The following is a 20,710-nucleotide window of genomic DNA, read 5'->3' as shown; positions in this document are numbered from 1 at the left end:
TACTCTGTCATGGTGGCTGCTAAGAATACATGTAACGTTCAGTAGTCAGAAGTGACGTGTAGGAGTTCAATCCCCCGTTACTACTAACAATTACCGAGCGCAGGTTTACAAATAAAATGGCCTCACCGCTAGCACGGCCATTCCAGTGACTTAACAGAGCCTAACTCTATCAAACTTCATTGGTGTAAATCATGTTAAAGCGGTGTGAATGTTAATCTGAACGTTATATCGCTGTCCGCTTCCATATTCCATAAATACCGGAACTGTAGATCACTGAAGTACAAATGTGTGATCATGAACCCTCGATATGCCTCGGTATGCTTCCCCAAGCTGCATGGAAACCGTGCTATCAAGTATCCTATTATTCTTGAGACCTGAAGAGTGCACCGACAAAGAAGGACAAAAAGACACGCACACATGAAAGACATCGGACATGTACTATATAAGAACCTGTCAAAACGTGAATGCGCGATGCTGCATTTTCAAGCGCAAAGTAGTACATTTTAATTGTTTTTTTAAGTGATAATGGCAGTATTAACCACGATGTAGCCAAATCCTGGCACAGCCTCGCCCAAGAGCGGCTCAGCATTTGCCATTTCCTCTTGAAGCAAGTAAAACCAGTGGTCGTATTAGAGTGTCTTCCGTATATTGAAACCAGTGCGCTATGGACTGAGCCGCATGACATTTGTTTTTCTCCCGGCGTAGTTATTTCAACGCGTTAAGGCTAAACATAGCGAGATGAGAAGGGTTTATAAGCATATACACTGGTTGCACAGTACCCGGGAGAAGATAATAAAAATACACCATGGGAGTGTCACTTAATACAAATGTTGTTCATCGCTCGCTTCCTCTCTTTAATGCGCTAAGAGCGTCCCCTTCATTTGCACAGCCATGCCGCGGTGGCTCAGTGGTTACGGCGCTCGGCTCCTGACCCGAAAGACGCGGGTTCGATCCCGGCAGCGGCGGCCGAATTTTGATAAAGGCGAAATCCTAGAGGCCCGTGTTCTGTGCGATGCCAGTGCACGTTAAAGAACCTCAGGTGGTCGAAATTTCCAGAGCCCTTCACTAAGGCGTCCCTCATAGCCTGAGTTGCTTCGGGACGTTAAACTCCAATAAACCAAACCAAATCATTTGCACAGATCAAAGGGCGACAAGGATGAGCGGTTTGATAATTAATAGTTACCTGCCTCATCTGGTGGAAAGTAACTCAGGCCATGGCTGCAAAACGGGGCATCATCTCTCTGACACGGAGAATACATGTGTTCTTGTGCAAGGCAAGTGTTTAAGATAATGCCTGCCTCTGGTCCCTTGCATGGTGCGGCGTGTTCGACCACTGGCGACAACAACTGTTTTTTCCGGAAGAAGAAAAAAAAGCCGAAAATGGCATTTTACAAACTGCGAAAAAACAAAAAGGAACTTGCTTCGCGGCTGAGCAAGGAGCATGTGAAGTGTTTGTTGAAAGCTCACCTTGATCTTCGCTTCCCTGAGAATGGTGCAAACCGTAATATGTTTGAAGTCGTGAAATTCCGTCCAAAGAAATATTGTAAATACTTAAGCGCGTGCGCTGCCCAAGGCGTGATGCTGTACTAAAGCGTCACAGGAGACGCCCGCCTTACGTGCGCACGGCGGCCGGCAGTGAGCAGTTGTACTCTGTTGTGCTGTTTTTCTCTGCTCAGTGCATCGACTTACGCTCGTTCCTTTTCTTTTCACTCTCAGATCCCTTCCTCCCTCCCACACTCTCTCCCTTTGCGGCGGCAAGAGTATCTGCGCGAACAAGACAGGCGCTATCCGACACGACCTGCAGATATAACGCAAGGCCTCGAGACTTGTCGCCCCTCACCCGCCGTTTCGTTACGGCAACGCGCAAAAAGGTGTCTCTCGCTTTGCTTTTCCGCGAACCGGTGACAAATCGGGTGCGGTTAATGTCATCGCGCGCAAAGTTCGCACGAAGTTGGAGTGGTGGCGCTGGCCGCTTCACGTGAACGCATCTTCACAGATTCGTCTTTACTTTCCGTTCTTGTTTTCTTTTTCCCTGTGCTTGACGCAGTGCACAAACGAAGTGGCGGGGAAGGCTGGTCGAGTACCTGTTATCCTCGCGGTCACGGTGCATCAACAGCTGACAGGGTGGCCTTGTCAGTCAAGTGCGTGAGCGACTTCACTGCAATCGGCGCGACCCTGACGACCGACACTGCGCCTCTCCCCTGGCCGGCTTCGCCTGGCTCCGAGTCATAGAATATTTCCTGCCCTCCTTCTCCACAATGCCACGTGCGCTCCTCGCACCTTCACAGGCTTCTTCGGCGGTTCTGCTCTCTTGGCCGGGCTCTTTTTTCAGCTTGGCCGCTGTGTGTCCTTCGCTTTTTTTCTTTGTTCAGAGCGTACAGGCATTTCTTAGAGAACAAGGCCTAGCTGACTTGCAGGAACACCGAAGCCATGGTGGTCTCGCTATGAACCTGGCCATCGGCATTGTTTCCCGCCGCAATTACTTAAGATATTCGATAAAAAACAAAGAGCACGTACGTGATTTCCTACCGCCTTGGAGCCAATGTAAAGACACGCCTTGAATAAATGTGGTGCTACGGATATAATCGCAAATTCTTAAAAGCGTGTTAAAAGCAAGGCAGCACCCCTGCACCTATGTGGCGAAACCCAATGGCCTTGCAGCAAAGCGGAAATATAATTCCCGCGAATTGTCAGCGGGCCAAAGGCAATGAGCGCTAAATGCCGGAAATTCTTGCCTTGACGCGTATGTTCATACGGAACCCGGGACTAAGCTTGACTAAAGTGTTTGATCAAATGAAAGGCACAAACTGCATTCACAGGAACAAAAACAGAAACCACGCCCTCTCGTACCATTGTCGAGATAGGAAATCGACTCGCGTTTAGCCTTGAAAATTTGCCGCCTTTTTATCTACCACCATTAACCGCCAGCATGTCGCTTTGCTATAAGGGCAGCTCTTTCGCTAGGGTCACACCCATCCGGAACGTTTACCTTCCTTATCATTTCGCCAAGGCCCAATGAAACTGTCGTGGTGCAAAGTGCTCGAAAAAAAAAGTACAGTAATCAGTGCTCATTCTATAAATAATTCCAATTTTCCAAATGCCAGCTTATCCCAGCAGAAGCTCCATCTAGTAGTATTTGTGCAGAGAATGAACTAAAAGGCTAATTCATTTTTGGAGACCTTCGTTCACTGTTTGTTCGATGGTATTTCAAAGTTCACTTGTTTTTCTTTGAAATCCTGCGTTACCGACAAAATGTGTCTAAGTCTGCCAGGAAGTGTACTCCTGTAATACATAAACAATGCAGGTTCTGCAGTATGTTAGTTACATTGTATTTATGAGCTAACAAGCAACTGGGGCTATCATGCGCCAAACGCAGGGATGGATAATACTACTCTTTCGACGGAAAAAGCCTATTTAGCAGTCTATAAAAGCTATAGTGTATAAAAAATGTTAGCGTCCTTAGAGAACCTGAAAATTGTCACACCCATCAGGAACGTTTACCTTCCTTATAATTTCGCCAAGGCCCAATGAAACTGTTGTAGTGCAAAGTACTCGAAAAAAAAGTAAAGTAATCAGTGCTCATTCGATAAAGCATTCCAGTTTTCCAAATGCCAGCGTATCTCTGCAGGAGCACCATCTAGTAGTATTTGTGCAGGGAATGAACTAAAAGGCTAATTCATTTTTGAAGACCTTCGTTCAGTGTTTGTTTGATGGTGTTTCAAAGTTCACTTGTTTTTCTTTCAAATCCTGCGTTACCGACAAAATGCGTCTAAGTCTGCGAGAAAGTGTACTCCGGTAACACATAAACAATGGAGGTTCTGCAGTATGTTAGTTACATTGTATTTATGAGCTAACAAGCAACTGGGGCTATCATGCGCCTAATGCAGGGATTTCTAACAGCTGTTCTTTCGACGGGGAAACCCTATTTAGCAGTTTTTAAAAAGCTATAGTGTATAAAAAATGTAAGCGTCCTTAAAGAACCTCACAAGAGCAACAGTTACAGGACTATTTTCACGCTCAAGTTCGGCTGCAAAATAATACGACGTCGGAATTGCAGACGCCACCATCGACCTTGGCAGCCATGCGGCTGGTAAAAAAAAAAAAAAAAGCTGAACAAAGAATGCGCAGAAGGAAGTCGTCAAGTGACTCTGCACGTTGATGTCGTTTTCACACCGCTCCATTTTAATAAAAAGAAAACTAAAGATGGTTCCAGCAGGAACGGAACGATCCTGCGATGGGGCGGACATTATATGCTGTACAGAGGTCAACTGACTGAAACGAATGCTTAGAAACGTCACTATTCCCGGTACAGCAGAAAATTATTGCCTTTCTCGTAACTACTCGCAAGCCACTCTGGAAGCGGTTGTAAAAGCACCGATAGAGCTGTTCGTTCGAAAATGGTTTGGCACAGGGCGCTTCTGTTGATTGCGCAAGCACGCGCTCAGAGGACATTTAGCGTAATCTATTGATGGCCGCGCCGTTGATGGCGTGTTCTGTTCCCACCACCTACGTTTCAGAAAAGAACGCGGATCAGCGATAAGGCTTTGGCCACGGTACCGGCGCATTTGGTTTCCCGTTTTAGAAGGACACAGTAGCGAAAAGCAGGCGAGGACTCGAGAAAAATATCTGACAGTCGGACAGGGGCGCGGACTTACGGTACAAGCGCGTTTCACATTAACTGCGTCCTTGTGCCGATCGCCCCGCCTAGCTTGCATATGTAACGGGCTTTCTTTTTGTGGTGTTATTTTCCGACACGTTCCCACCTTGCTTATCGCTAGTGTCATAATATAGTGCGGAAGCCGTGATACTCGACGATAAATTACATTTGCTTAAGTTCAACAATAAAGCCGCCGTCGATAGTGGCCTCTCCATACGCAGCCAGTGAAGACAACAGCCATTTAGAGCCAAAATTACCACTTAAAGCGACTTTGAGAGTGGAATAAGAAAGAATCGGATTTCACATTTGACATTGCTTTTGTTGCATCTTCTCGGTGCATTTGCGTCAGTTCCTTTTGAATGTTCGCCCTTCAACTCACATATTCACTTCGCTGTCAGCAGTAGCTGGTATTCACTATGCTATGACGGTGCCAACGTTTGCGTGTGTCACACACTGTAGCTTGATTTTTGATTTCGGTTAATATCTAGGTTGCTTTCTAGAAACTAGGTTGCTCACAACCCGGTCGCCAGATTGTCATGACGTAAGAACGATATCGAGAAGTCATTAATTTAATTGCCACTTGCCATGGTGGGCAGGTTGCGATGACGTCAGAAGGCCACGCGACCTCTCTCGATCGATAAGCGGATATTGTTTAGGACACCGGCGGGGATTTGGTGTTACCACCCTCATGCTGTCGCATTAATAGTTAGTAGTAGTTGCCACTCTTACTGAAAACTGGAAGCGTTTCAGCAGCGTTAAGTTCCGGCGAAATTTGTTCCTGCGTTAGTTTTTGCGCCCCAGAAATACACGACAAAATAGTGCCAATAAAGGCATGCGAAACACTGTACTAGTCTCAGCGTACAAAAGGTCATAGAAGACAGTGAGAAACTGTTGCCTCGGATCCCCTTGAGACCCTCTCTAAATACATCGTCTTAGAAGGAAAGAATTTTTCCTGTTGTCAAAATAGTGTGAGCGTTTTATCCGGCTTTGTTCTTAACTACTTGCAGGGGTGTCGAACCAAACCGGACCTGAACCCCAACCGGAACCAAACTCGTAATTTTGCCAGGAACCGCAAGCAAACCAAGCCCATATTCTTTTCGCCATCTTGGAACTGAATGCGAACCGGAACGATTCAAAGTAACTGTTCCGAAACTGTTCCGAACTGCCCACTTTTTGGGCAACAAGGCATACTTTTATTCATTGCGAACACAAGATGAGATGTACTAGCGCGTAGATTTATCCGCCAAAAACTGTTTGCGTTAGACAGTGCGAAAATGGCATCTATAGTCTATGCGACAACAAAACTGAAGGAAGTCTGGTGTCAAGGAAGGAACTTTTTGGCGCTTCTGCAAAACGCTTTCGTCAATTTAGAGAATTGTACTCCAGATGGATGTCAAATCTTGAGTTTGTTAGTCTTCCCCTTTTAGATCTCCGCGTATTATTTTGATCAAATTGTTAGCACTGCTCCAACCCATAAATCACCTAGTGAGAACAGCCTCCCTTTCTTTGTGTCACGTGCCATAAATATATGAAATCCAGCCGCAACCACCCAGCCCCTTTCTGCAATATTTACTTTCGAAGGCATTCGTTATCTCAGTCGGCAGATACAAAATAAGACCGCTTATGATGTCTCAGTGGCTGTGGTCGTCGACTGCTGATCCCAAGGTCGCGGGTTCGATCCCGGTCGCGGAGGCCGCGTTTCGATGGCGCCGAAATGCAAAAACACGCATGTACTGCGCAAAGTGTGCGCACTTTGAGGAACGCCAGCCGGTGTACGTTGATCTTGAGTACTCCAATACGACGCCCCTTGATTGCCCCCGGGTCGCTTCGACAAGTTAAGCACCAGATACTAGTATTGTTATTACAAAATAGAGGAAGTATACATTGGTGCAGATGTTTTTTTTTTTTTTTGAGTATCCGAACATTCTTCGTTGCATGCGACGGAAATAAGCAAGGAAAGGCGGGCTTGTAGCAGCGGTAGGATACTTAAGAAAAAAATTTATTACGCAGAGGCACAATGCAGAAATGCATGCGCTCGCTGGTATCCGATAATGATTACGCCCAGAAAGATGCTACACTAATGAAGTGCAATGTGATGAAATGATTTTGTGTTAAGCCGACGTACCGAAATTCAAGCGTTGGCTCTTTCGCTTATATGCCATGCAAAACGGTACTGTGCCCGGCAGTGCAGCGATATTTTAATCCGGCTTTTAACGCGGACGTGTACCACATGATGTGGCCATACCCCTGCAACCCCGCTTGACCCTTTTCCTCCTCCCACCTACCTGAGAGGGCTCGGAGGCTGTCCTGTTCGGCTGCTCTACCTTAGAGAGCCAGCGAGCTCTCGTCGCTAGTGCCCGAGCTGCCGAGGAAGCCACAGGAGTCCGGGACTAGGGACTCTTCCTACAATTTGTAAGGGGCTGCCCATTAAGACCAGTCACCACTCTCTCCAGTAAATAGCCTTTAATAAATGCTTTCCGCCACCACCTCACATCGCACAACACACGGGCGCCTTTGCGCGTTTCGCCTCCATCGAAACGCGGCCGCCGCGGCCGGGTTCGAACCTGGGATCTCCAGCCGAGTGCCTCAACCTTTACCGAGCACTCAGGAGTCAGAGGTGATCGACAGCAAACTACTGCACATGTGGGAGGCCCACTCCAGCCTGCAAAAACGCTGGCTTAAAAACAAACGCAACCGCTCCCTGAATCTTAGAATATCTGCCCTGATAAAATACATAGAAGCACACCCAGCGTAACTAAGCCGCCAGCAGTGGAGACAGGTGTGCGACCGCCTAGCCGGAACCTTGGGTTAAAGGACACGTGGAAACTCCTAAGTTACCTACTAGAACCCGATCACACCAAGATAACCCAACCTCGTCGTCTTCTCAAGCAGCGCAGATAATCGTCCCAATATTGCAAATGGATGGTTTCACACTGCGGTCATTTGCAGTACCGACCTTTGCCATTACGTTTCGAATATTGGGCGATTAGCTGGTGTAACCAGTATCATCCATAGCCTAGACATGGACGACGAAACCTTGATCTATAACTTCAAAGCCACATATCTCACGACAAAACCCAAGTTTCTATTCACCCTACTTCGGAGCGCAAAACCCCGAACAAGACGAGGACCTAACTAAGTGGGAAGTCCGAGCAACCATGCTCCTACCTCGCTCCACGTCTGCACCCGGAGCCGATCATATCACAGATAAAGCTCTGAGAAACTTATAGAACAACTCTATCGAAGCTGAAAGGAACCTCTTCAACAATAACTGGAATTAACGCCCTCTCCCTGAAGAGAGGACCCACGCTCGCGTTAGCTTCACCCCTAAACCCGGCAAACCGCTATGCCTATCAAATCTCCGTCTAGTCTCGCTCAACTGTTGTCTCGGCAGGCTTTTAGAACACGTAATCCTCAACAGGTTAAACACTCACATGCAAACCAACAACCTATTCCCCCACACGATGCTAGGTCTTCGAAGGCACCACTCCACATAATGCTTCAGATATCGGAAGCATACTCAAACCCCAGCACTGCAAAAAAAACGCGAGCGCTGCTGGCCTTGAACCTTGAAAAGGCCTTCGACAACGTATACTGCACTGCAATATTAGACGCTGTGTTCAGTCTGGGTGTTGGGAGTCGAACGCACTCCTACATCGCCGCTTTCCTCCAGGATATAGCAAAGCACCAAACCGGGTCGGCTCCGTGAAATCCTCCGCTTTCCCTCTGGGTTATTGAGGAACGCCTCAAGGGTGTTACTCTCTACTTTTCTTTTCAAGGCCACACGGATCCCAATGGCCCGCAAACTTTCACAGTTTCCGAGACTCTCCCATTCTTTCTACGCAAAGGACATTTCCCTGTGAGCCACCACAGGCAATGTCGGAAGCATGTAAGAAACTCTTAGGCAGGAGCGAACGAGGTGGCGGAGTGCGCGGCCTCCATAGGCATCGCTTGCTCCCCTGACAAGTCCGAACTACTGTTACTCCACCCAGCCCCATGCAAAAAGGGATAACCACCCATGCTCATCACTGCAGATGGGCAGCCGGTGCCGGAAGTGCACAAGCTTCGCGTACTAGGCATGTTCCTGCAAGACAACGGGCTTAATACGGACTCTCCAAACTCACTGCCACCATGCACCAAATAATTCGTCTGATTAAAAAACGCACAGCCAATAAATACCCTGGCATGCGCGAACACGACATATCTCCTAGCGATGTATTATGAACAAAGACAACGATCTGGTTTATAAGAAGTTAGAGAAACTTGACATCATTTCATCATGTACCACAAGGGTCCATCCTAGGGCCAGTCTTATTTCTCATCTATATTAATGATATTGTAAATATACCGGGTGCCTCGAATTTGGTTTTATATGCGGACGACACCAATTTGTTCTTTTCGGGTAGGGATTTAGATGCGCTGTCCAGGGAGGTAAACAATTGGATGTTGGGCTTAACCTCATGGCGGGGAAGTAACCTGCTCGCATTAAATATTAAGCAAAACAAAGTATGAACCCTTTCGCGCCAAAGGTACGGAAATGCATACAATTCCATGTCTAAACTCTAATGGCCTGGATATACAAGTCTTCTACTACCAGAATCTTAGGTGTCACATTCCACAAAAATCTCTTATGGAATGCTCCCATCCACACACTTAGAACTGACCTCTCTCGTGCCTCAGGCATCTCAAACAGACTGAGGTGTTACCTGCCAGCTTCTATCAAACGACTGGTGTACTACTCTCTTATACATTCACGTTTTAGCTATTGCTCTCTTGTGCGGCAAACCACGACGAAAACAAATTTAGATTCCCTACTATCAATACAAAAAAGAGCAATACACGCTATCGGTAACTTGGAGCTGTCCTCTAGTTGTGCGCCCTGCTATAAATCGTATGGAATACTCAAAATGCCTCAGTTCTACAAATACAGACTAAGCCTGGAAGATTATTGCCAATACCGGTTGGATAAATCTACCTTTGACACAAAATACCAGGAAAAAAGAAGTGTGTACGGTTTAAGGAAGAACATCATGGTAAAACCCCGAGCTCGAACCAACTATGGACATCAAAGATAAGCTGTCAGATAGCATATTTAATAAACATCTATCCAGTCATTCATGACGTATTAACCAAAAATCTTTCACTAAACAGGTTTAAGAAAACACTGAAGAGATTATCCTTAAAGGAAGACTAGAGTTTCATGTTTTCGTGTTTTTCTTCTTGTTTTCAATTTGTTTCATGCGGTTCGAGTTTGATAGTGTACATGTATTTTATGTTTGGAACTGTTTTGTAAACATCTATTGCTAGTAGAAGTTATGCACTTATTCTTGTATTCCGTTCCTGTACGTACTCTAGCACCGTAAAAAAAATAATAAGGGGGTAGGGGGTATACAGTTTCATCTCAGATATTTCTCTGCAACGATCTAACGGTGTTGCAAATTCTGCATGAGTGTCAAACCGCTGCTTGCCACAGGGTGGCGTGACCTCGTCAGGCACTTTTCCGCCTTTTGTCACGTCCCCCAAGACAATAGATTTGTATTATTGTCTTGAATAAAAATGATTGATTGATTGATTGATTGATTGATTGATTGATTGATTGATTGATTGATTGATTGATTGATTGATTGATTGATTGATTGATTGATTGATTGATTGATTGATAATACCGAATATGAGATTCTGGTTGGTAAATTTACGATTGCATTGGCGTACGCTGGGTCGAAAAATTGATTTCAGTGGAAAAGAGAAGTAAACCGTATATAGAAAAGGAAAAGATATCCTAGAGCCATCTGACCTCAAGGAGACAACGTAGAAGAAGCTCCAGCCTAAAACCTGAGAATGCGAAGTGAAAGGAGGAATTTCGTATCATATGCTAATTTGTGACAGAAAAACCAAAATCCGCGCAAAAAATTAACACACGATTATGATAGTCGGTAATACGAGATTTGAGCGCAACTTTTCGCACGCCACCTACCAGCGTTGGTAGGAGGCAAGTGGTATGGTGGCCTGCTAGCTACCCTCCGGGATCTTCCCATCGCAGCTACCTCCCAGGTGGCGCTTCGCTCTTCTACTCGGCCAACCGGTTAAGCAGACGACGCGGCGCGGCATCAGGAACGGGCGCTACAGAGATGCGCTCTAAAAAGGAATTTTCCATATGAACTGTACGCAGCAAAGAATAACAGTAAGAAATTATTAACAGGTCGTAATGAAAGGATGCGTGGTGTCTTCGTAGTTATTCTCACGCATTACTAAGCATGAAATGCTTTTAGCTCCCGTTGTCGGCAGTGTGGTGACGTCACGCCGGGACAGAGAGCCATCATCCGGGCACTGAAATCCACTCATCCGGGCTCTGAAACGAGAACATCCGGACACCGTACGAGACTTAACGAGATTTAACGAGACTCTATAAGCCCTCCTACGCGACCGGCATGCAAGCGCCGGTTGGTCTCCAAACGAGTCACAAAAATAACTGCTGCCAGTGCCTTCTCAATGTTTATCAAGATATCAGTCGAGCTGTGCGTTTGATAATGCACGGAATTATAACTTACGATTTCTAATAACGCGTGCAAAAAGCACATACATGCAACAGTATTTAAGCATGAAATGCTTTTAGCTCCCGTTGTCGGCAGTGTGGTGATAGTCACGCCAAGACCGAGAGCCAACATCCGGGCACTAAATTCCACTCATCCGGGCACTGAAACGAGAACATCCGGGCACCGTACGAGATTTAACGAGACTCTCTAAGCCCTCCTAGAGGACCGGCATACAAGCGCCGGTAGCTTCGCGCCGAACGGGTGGTGGCGTTCCTCCCTTCCTGTACGGTGCGGTTGGGTGTCCACCGCGATGACAGCGAACTACTGCTCCATTTCCTATCCTCAAAAAACGTAGCGTTCAAAGGGCAAGGCATCGCGCCGAACGGGTGGTGGCGTTCCTACCTTCCTGTAAGGTGCGGCTCGGGTGTCCACCGAGATGGCAGAGAATTACTGCGTAATTTCCTTTCCTCAAAAAGCGTCGCGTTCAAAGGACGAGGCATCACGCCGTACGGGTGGTGGCGTTCCGCGGACTGCCTGGCAGCGCTACAACACGCTGTCGCGTTCCACTCCTAAAGGCGAAGCTTAAGCGTCATTAATTAGCCGTTTATTAGTATTTAGGCATTAATCAGTCATTACACACTGATCAGTAATTTGTCATTACTTCGTCATGAATTATGTGTGACGTAATCCAGTGGTAACATCACCAGTGTCACATATGCAAAATGGTGCTGAAAACGCTTTTGCCTCTACGCACTTCGGACAGTTTCGAACGCGCTGCATGTACATTCTTGTCAGGCCTGCGTCTCGTCGTGTTCGCGTGCGCTTCGCATTATGCCTGTAAACATTTCATGCTTACTCTACTCTCGGTTACGGGAGAGGCAGAGTTTTTTTTTTTTTCACCCGGATTTGCCGAATAATATGATTCGTTTCTTTTAAGCGAGACTTGCAATAATGTGTATTTAGAAACACCAGACTCTTAATAAAACAGCGAACGACCAGCGGAGAGTAAAAAATCGCGTTTGCCATGCAAGGCTTCCACTGCATTTTCCCCTTAAATGTCCTAAAACGACGGTGTGACTTTGGTAGCAACTCCCAACTCAATACGTCAGCAGGACTGGGTCAAATAATACGAAGAGATATGAATGTTAATCGGCAAAATCTGATATCTGTATTACTCCTTATACCTGATGGTATTATAAAAACCAGGACGTTAACAGATAAAATGGCACTATCATCATATAAGTGAGACCTCAGAAGGGACCCGAACATTTAACGACCAACTGCAATTTTATCAATTGCGTCATATATCATTCGAAAATATCCTCCAGATATTACGACAAACTCTTCCGATAAGGATATCTTATATCCGGACGCTTAGTTTGGATTCAGAGAAAAAATGACTACTACATCGCTTTTAGAAGTCTATGGTGAAAATAAAGTTTTGTCCAAATTCCAATCAAATTGCTATAGTTTTATTTTACAAGTGACAAACGAATGCAATGCCGCTGAGCACAGCTTTCGACTTGAGAAACCAAGATTATCTGGATTGAGGGCACGCTCGCAAAACTCCTTCAGAATTGACAACTTACAAAAATGTACTACTAATGCGCGATAAGTTGGCACTATGCTTGCGCCGCCTATGTGGTTGGGAAGCGACTCTTTCCGGCCAAAGTGAGTCCTTGCTTACCATCAGTTTTCGTGTGCTTTTTTGCAACCATTCCACTGAATTGCGTTGATTTCGGTTCCTCAATTTTCTTGTACGAAAAAAGCAGTGCGACCTCTTTCAGATTTCCGCAGAAATCCATGCTGTTGCAGATAATCCCAAAAGGTGAAGAAGTATGCAGTAGCCCTCTTGAAAGAAGGCAACCTTAGTGTGAGGAAAGCAAAAGAAAGTATGCTTCAGGTGTTTCTCACAGCGAAAACACACAGGCTGGAAATACCGTTTCGCTGCACCGTTTCCGGACGTGATACGTGGTAGAAGGTCGTGTCGGGTTTCCTTCAGAAGGCGCTTAGCCATTTCGTATTTGAGGACCCGTTCCGAGGTCGTAATTCACATGCTGTCCTAAGGTTTCTACCGGACCCCAGCCAATGCCTCCTGTTGAGTGTGGATGTGGTGGATGTTTACTGCTCCATTCCACACGCCGGTCTCATAAAAAGCGTTAAAGACTGCCTGTCGGAGCAGAACGATGAATATGAATGCTCTGAACAGTGTGGCACATCTTTGGAACCGTTTTTGGAAGTGTTTTCGATGTACCTAACTTCTACACTTGTTAGATGGAAAGACGAGGTTTTCGGGCAGAAATCGGGGATCTGCGTAGGCTCGAGAGTTGCGCCTGTTTTGGGCGATATATTTCTGGGTATGGTGGACTGAAGTCTGAAGTTGGCTCTAGGTGAACAAGTGGTAGCCTGTTACCGGTACGCAGATGATTACTTGATATTCATAAACTCTAGACTTGGGAAAGATGGCGTAGAGAAGATTTCCAGAGGTTTGAGAAGTGTGGTCAAGGGCTAGAATTCACAGCAGAAGAACCGGAGAACGGACGAATCCAGTATCTTGAAGTTAACATGAAGATGACTGAGGACCACGTATGTTGGACGCATGCTCCGCGTATGGCGAAACTCTTGCTGAACTTTGCCACAGCGCATTCGAAATTGGTTCAAGAAGGTATTAGGTTTGTGCTTTTGGAATCATGCCACCACCAGGTTGAAAGTTTTCTTGGCCAGATAGCCAGACTCAAGGATGCCGGTTACCCCGATGGCACGATAGAACGCCTACGTGAAAGGTTGAGAAGGATGAACAAGAAAGGTGTGCATAGCCCTGACCAGCAGACAGGTGCGTTGGAAAGGAATAAGCTTGCAGTCATTCCTCAAGGATGTAGGGGCTAAATAGGACGTAAACGTCGCCTTTTCGGCGGGAAAGAAGCTCGGCACCATTTACCAATCTCTTCGTCGCATCAAGAAGAGAGGAGATTTGGAAAACGACAAACACTGCACGATTAATCATCAGTCACCCCTCGTGCCATGCACAATGAGCACAGCTTATAAGATTCCCATCTCCTGGGGTCGCTGCTATATCGGCCAAACGGGCCGTTGTTTAAGTGAGCGCCTCTTAGGACACAAGCGAGATCTGAAGCAGGTGCGGTCGCCCAGCAACCTCGGATTGCACTGCATAAACCACAAATGTCATACAGTATTAGAACAAAGTGAAGCCATCTTCCGTAATAACAGCCGCACAGTCAGGGAGACAGTAGAGGCATTTTGTATTCGAAAGGCCGGCAGCACGTGCGTCAGCACTCCCTCTATCGCACTAAAGTGAGCGAAATTCCAGTATTAGATAGTCTAGTGTGAGCTTGCATTTGTTTGTTTTTCCTGCACTCCTACTTGTATATATTTGCTTTTTCGCGTGGATAAACCTTCAGTTGAAAGATAGCGCCTGCCTTGCCCTCTTCTTCCTTGTCTTCATTGTTTATCGCTATGATGTTTACCCGGAAAAAATGGACGCACGGATAGGTGCGCTGCAGAGCAAAAAGAGAAGGCACGTTGTGTCAACCCACTCACTGAAGAGCCTTTATCTGTAGTAACACAGTACACGTCTCATACCTTCGTTCGCTAAGCACAGTCGCGAAAATAGCAAGGCAGCTAAACACTGAGACATATATACATAGATTGTACGCAACACCGAAGTTCGTCGGCTAACTACACTGTTCTGAAAATAAATAGCCAACATTTCTATATATTATCTTAACTAGCATCATCATCAGAGTTGCACTTCTAGAACTGCAGCGAAGTGTGCTTCGCCGCGAGTGCGTAGGCGAAAACTATTCCAGTGTACTTTAGCGCCGGCACTCAGCGGACTATAAGCGTACTTCCACATCAGGAACAAGAATCCAGAGCTCCTGCTTTCCCACTGTGCTTTTGCATATCGCTGACATATGTAAAAAAAAAAGCTATCTTGCACTATAAGCACAATATGTCCTAAAAGGAGCAAGAAGGAAGTAGGCCGTCGTTGGCAACAGATTCACGTTCCCTCTTCAACACATACCAAGTTCTTGAAGTTAGAAAGATTCTAATCCAGGTCTATCTGCTCTCTTTGCTCGCCTCAGGACCTCCGATGCCGCTTTTGAAAGCCTCCTTCCATCGTTAACCGCTTCAAGTGACAATCTTTGAGGTGGGAATATGCCTCCATTGCCAAAAGTAAATATTTTGTATATTTGGCGATCGAAATCTGCACCTAAACTTGGCCGCATACCTGCACCTAGAAGGGAAAGCGCTAGAGGACTGCTTACTCTCTTCTTACTTCCTTACAGGGCAATTCATTTTTACAGTCTACGATGCGCATTCACATCATGCGCCAACGATGATCGACGTGCTCGCCGACGCTGACCATCATTTTCTTCGTCTAGCCTTCTTCTTGCAAGGCGCACCCACGGTAAGCTTCACGAGTGGTCGAAGTGTTGCCGTGCACGTAACGCGACGCATTGCTTAAACGAGTTATTTTTGCGAGCTCTTTGAGTTAATCAACGATATCAATGCTGCGAACATTTCCTAAAATAGCTGAAAGAGTATTACGCACCCGTCTTTGTACATTATTACATGCAAATGATATAATTTCTAAAAATCAGTATAGATTCCCGGTTATGGACTTTCGTTAACCTTTTTAAAGCTTCTGACAGCATTTAACACGAAGTATAGCGCTGAAAACTATAGATGCATGCAATTCATGAAGAGCTCACCAATTACCAGAAAGTTACCTTGCTGAAAAAAGCCTGCCTACATATTACACTAGATAAATCAACCAGTGACCACAAAGTGTGATGTCCCTCGAGGCTTCATTATCAATTCCTTGCTTTTAATTTATATATAAATGATATCGTCAACAAAGCTTACATTTCTGATATTGTACTGCATGCCGACGACACAAACACATTATTTTCGAGTTCAGGGCTTCGTGTAATTGGCTTCGCGCCAATACCTGGTGAATAAGCTTCAGATTTGGCTTCATGCTAGCCAGCTTCAGCTAAACAATATCAAAAACAAGGTAATGTTCTTCTATTTTAAAAATAAGGCTCCAGATTATGGAAGTGTCCTATGTCTTAATGACTTCGATATCATCTCGCTAAATCACATAAACTTTTGGGAGTCTCTTTTCGCAAATAAGCTAAGCTAGTGTAAATATGCCAATACTATTCATACTAAGATATCAGAACTGTTGGTATGCTCTTTCGCCTTCGATAGTTATTACCTGTTCAAGTTCGAAGGCAACTTCAGTTTAATTTACTGATCTCTCACTTACTATAACTTGGTTTGGGGTACTGGCACCAAGAATAATCAGGACGTCATAGATTCTCTTAGAAAAAGTGAATTAAGAGTGTCGTCTGCAGAGTGCACAAGAGATAACTTTCAAACATTCAATGTTAAGCCATTTCAGGAATTTTACAAGATGATGTTAGCTATTTTACTTTTTCGCAAAGTTAAGAGACATTTCGTCTCATTTTCTGAAGCATATAATGGTAGGCCACTATCCTATAATTCGCGCTTGGTTCCCTTGGTTGCGCCCTGAACACGCACAGAGTACTGCACTCAATCTATCCACCATCAGCAAGTGCTCTTATGTAAAAAAATACCGGGCCCTGATTCCACGCGCTCAAGAAAGCCGTACTGTCACACAGCTTAAAATGAAAATCCAGTCCTTTAATTTTAACTCATAACTAACCCCATAACAATTTATATATCGGTCCAATGCTAACCATTCATTTGTTGAAATGTATTGTGGTCATGTGTTTTGATAGCATCAATTATTCATTGTATTACCTTCTTTCACACTACAGTGCACCTGAAGAAAATAGGTTATTAAATGTATTCTTGTATTCTTCTTTTCAAATTTTTTGGGGTAAAAAACTCCTCCTTTATTTGCGGATAGGAATGTATTATATTTTCGTTCTGAGGTGGAGTTTATTTAGAGAAGCTTCGGAAGAGGAGCAGCCAGTCCACCCAGGAGCGTGCACTAGGCGACGGTCATGCGGCTGGCGCGTATGCCCATCTTCTTCTTTACACTGGTCCATGGACCATCCTGGCGACTTAACGGGCGGACAAGGCATCGGGGTCATATTGTCTTATTATATGTCTAGATCGAAAGGATCGAAAAAACAGTATAGCTGAAAGGAGATGTTTGCTTCAAGATACGATAGGGGCCATTACACTTAGAGAGAAGTTTCCGGGAGAGCCTTCAGGAAACGCTAGGCAGGTTTCTCTTCATTTTGGCGGGTTTTTTGGAGGGATGGGTAGCTGTCGTGAGCGACCGGATAAAAACCTGTTGTAGACTGCGTAGCATTACTGTACGCGAACATCATATAGGGCACAATCAGTTCCCAGTTCTTGTGGTTCGAGCCGGCATACATAGCCAGCATGTCCCCCAGAGTGCGGTTAAAGAGTTCACTGAGAGAGTTTGCCTGAGGGTGGCAAGCAGTGCAAGTCTAATGGCTGACGTTGCACTCGCGGACAGAGCTTTGATGACATCAGGTATGAATGCACGGCCTCTGACACGTAGAAGCTCATGAGGGGCACCGTGTATAAAGAGAAAGGATGCTACACCATTCACTGTCGCAGCAGGGAGCGCGGTGGTTTCAGCATACCTCGTGAGGTGATTCAACGGCAACAATAACCCACCTTTTGCCAGAAGCAGTATACCGGAGGAGCCGTATAAATTAATGCCAACGCGATTGAAAGGACAAGGCGGACGAGATAGCGGCTGCAACTTGCCAGCAATACGGTTGGTGGGTGTCTCGCCACGTATACAGCCGAGGAACGAGTGTACGCGCTTCAAAACGAAGTTGTACATGCCCCGTCAGTAGTGTCGCAGTCAGTCATAGTCGTGTGTAAATTTTGAAAAGGCCCGCGTGACCTCATTGTAAGTCAGCGTGAAAACATGAGCAGATGTAGGACCGTAAGTGGTGAGGAATAACGATGAGCCATTTTCGTCCATCAGAATGATAATTAGAGTGATAGACCAGGTTATCTCTGACCTCAAATGTAAAGCTTGAAGGCGTCCATGCGATGGTGTAACCGCCGATGGGTCGGAGAGAAACTCGAGAAGAGCCCGAATTAGGGATCTTTGCGCTGTTGAAAAGGCAGGTCACTCATGGCGGGAGAGCGCAGGTGCCTTGATTTCGCAGAAGCTGGCAATTTCTGCGGGCAGCGGGGTGCGAAACAAAGCATCAGCGTCCTCATGCTTGCGGCCAGACCGGTAGACGACGAGGATGTTATATTCTTGGAGACGCAGTGCCCATCATACCAGGTGGCCGGAAGGATCTCTTAATGAAGAAATCCAACAAAGGGCGCGATGATCCGTAACGATCTCGAAAGACGATACAAGTACGGGGGAAACTTGCCTAACGCCCACACAATGACGAGGCACTCTTTTTTAGTCACAGAGTAAGTGTGCCTTAGTAAGTCAGCCTTACTCAGCCTTAGTAAGTGTGCAGCTGGCATGGGCCACTACATATTCATCGTATCTGCATTTGCGCTGGGCGAGCACTGCTCTGAGACCAATACCACTGGCTTCCTTGTAGACTTCAGTCGGGGCCGCCGGTCGAAATGAGGCAAAACGGATGGTGCAGTGAGGAGACGACGCAAAGTGTTGTAGGATTCGCATGCGGGAGTCCAAGTCGAAAAATCGATACTGCTGCCGAGCATCTCAGTTAAAGACGCAGAAAGTGATGCAAAATTGCGCATGACACGCCTAAAGTAAGAGCAGAGCAGCCTTAGAAAGCTGCGGGGGTCTTTAGTCCTGGAAAGATCGGGAAACGCACGAAGTTTGGCGGGGTCAGGGCGTGCACAGTCTTTCGGCGCAACTTGACCTAAAACTGTGAGTTCACGGGCAGCAAAGTGCACTTTTTAAGTTCCGCTGCAGACTGGCGTTTGTGAGGCATGCCAATACATGCTTCAGGCGACGTAGATACATCTGAAAACCAGGCGCGAAGGTGACTATATCAGCCAGGTAACACAGGCACATCTTCCATTTGAGGCCAGGCAAAACTGTATCCATCATTCGCTCGAAAGTAGCAGGAGCGTTACATAGGCCGAAAGACATGACGGCAAACTCGCAGAGGTCGTCCGGAGTCACAAACCGGTTTCAGCACGATCTGCAGCCGCCGTTGGGACCTGCTAATAACCAGAGCGCAAATAAAGGGAAGAAAAGCGCTCGGCGACTTGTAGCCAGTCCAAAGCGTTATCAGTTAGGGGCAGAGGGTACACGTCTTTGCGCGGGATCTTATTAATGCGGGAGTAATCGGCGTAAAGTCGAAAGGAGCCGTCTTTCTTGACGAGGATAACCGGGGAGGCGCATGGGCTGATAGAAGGCTGAATAAGTCCGTTTTCAAGCACGGTGTCCACCTGTTCGACAATAACTTGTCGTTCAGAGGCAGAAACACGATACGCTATTAAGAAAACATCTAATGACTTTCTTTAGAAAATCCAATGACTTTTGACATTAGGATCTTATGCCTTCCTCATGACATTCTGGTGATTTTCCTAATGAATTCCTAATGGCTTTCAAAAACCAATTGGCCACCGTGGTTCTAGTGTGTTCCTAGTGAATGCTTTTCTGATGATTTGTTCTTGACTCTCTGATGCCCTACCGGCCGTTGCAAACCCCGATCCAAATATTGGAATCAGTATTGCAAAATAAGAGGCAAAATAAAAAGCAGTGACGCAAAAAACAAAAAGAAAAAGAAAAACTGCCTACATAACCAGGGATTCCAACCGCCGACCTTCAACATCCTGCCTTACCGCGCTAATCACTACACCACGCCACATTTTTTTCTTTCCCTCATGGTATTTATTCTTGATGGTTATGTACAGAAAGGATCTATGTGTGTGTGTGTGCGTGCGTGCGTGCTTGCGTGTGCGTGCGTGCGTGCGCGTGTGTGTGTGTGTGTGTGTGTGCGCGCGTGTGTGTGTGCGTGCGTGTGTGCGTGCGTGCGTGCGTGCGTGCGTGCGTGTGTGTGTGCGGGGGGGGGGGGGGCGTGTGCTCAGTGTGCTCAGTGGTTACGGCACTCGGCTGCTGGCCCGAAAGACGTGGGTTCGATCCCGGCCGCGGCGGCTGAATTTTGATGGAGGCGAAATTCTAGAGGCCCGTGTACTGTGCGATGTCAGTGCACGTTAAAGAACCCCAGGTGGTCAAAATTTCCGGGGCCCTTCACTACGGTGTCCCTCATAACCTAAGTCGCTTTGGGACATTAAACCCCAATAAACCAATAAACGAAACCGATTTAAAGAATGGAGCTACGAACGTGGCACCAACTTGATAGAAGACATAACAGAACTAAAAGCCCGGGAAGGATAAACAGAGCATCAGGAGAGGAAACCAATCCGGTAAAAAGACCACTTCTTCGTAAATGTCCGTTACCTGCAGCAACATTCGGCTAAAATGAATTCTGGGCGAAACAACAAGTTCAACGTTGCGGTCTTGCATGCGAGTTTTCCAAAGGCTATGAAGTCCAATCAGAAGAGTCTTATCATA

The 20,710-nt window shown here is 46.2% G+C and overlaps 2 protein-coding genes across 2 annotated transcripts in view; both read right to left on the bottom strand.

Moving 5' to 3' along the window:
* The window catches only part of LOC149361173 (monocarboxylate transporter 9-like), an 89,743-nt gene that overhangs the window by 59,333 nt on the left and 9,700 nt on the right, over positions 1–20,710 (bottom strand). The gene's annotated exons all lie outside the window — the stretch shown is intronic.
* Positions 6,983–20,710, bottom strand: part of LOC149361172 (uncharacterized) — a 74,083-nt gene continuing 60,355 nt past the window's right edge. The window contains exon 4 of the mRNA XM_089568014.1: positions 6,983–7,060. Within this exon, the coding sequence (XP_089424140.1) occupies positions 6,983–7,060 (78 nt within the window). The remainder of the gene's footprint in view (positions 7,061–20,710) is intronic.

The sequence above is a fragment of the Amblyomma mixtum genome, chromosome 2 (genome assembly GCF_055824585.1).
Source record: "Amblyomma mixtum isolate Tamu chromosome 2, ASM5582458v1, whole genome shotgun sequence".
In the NCBI taxonomy this organism is placed as follows: domain Eukaryota; kingdom Metazoa; phylum Arthropoda; class Arachnida; order Ixodida; family Ixodidae; genus Amblyomma; species Amblyomma mixtum.
The sequence above is the reverse complement of the archived record's forward strand: the minus strand, read 5'-3'. Positions and strand labels throughout refer to the sequence as shown.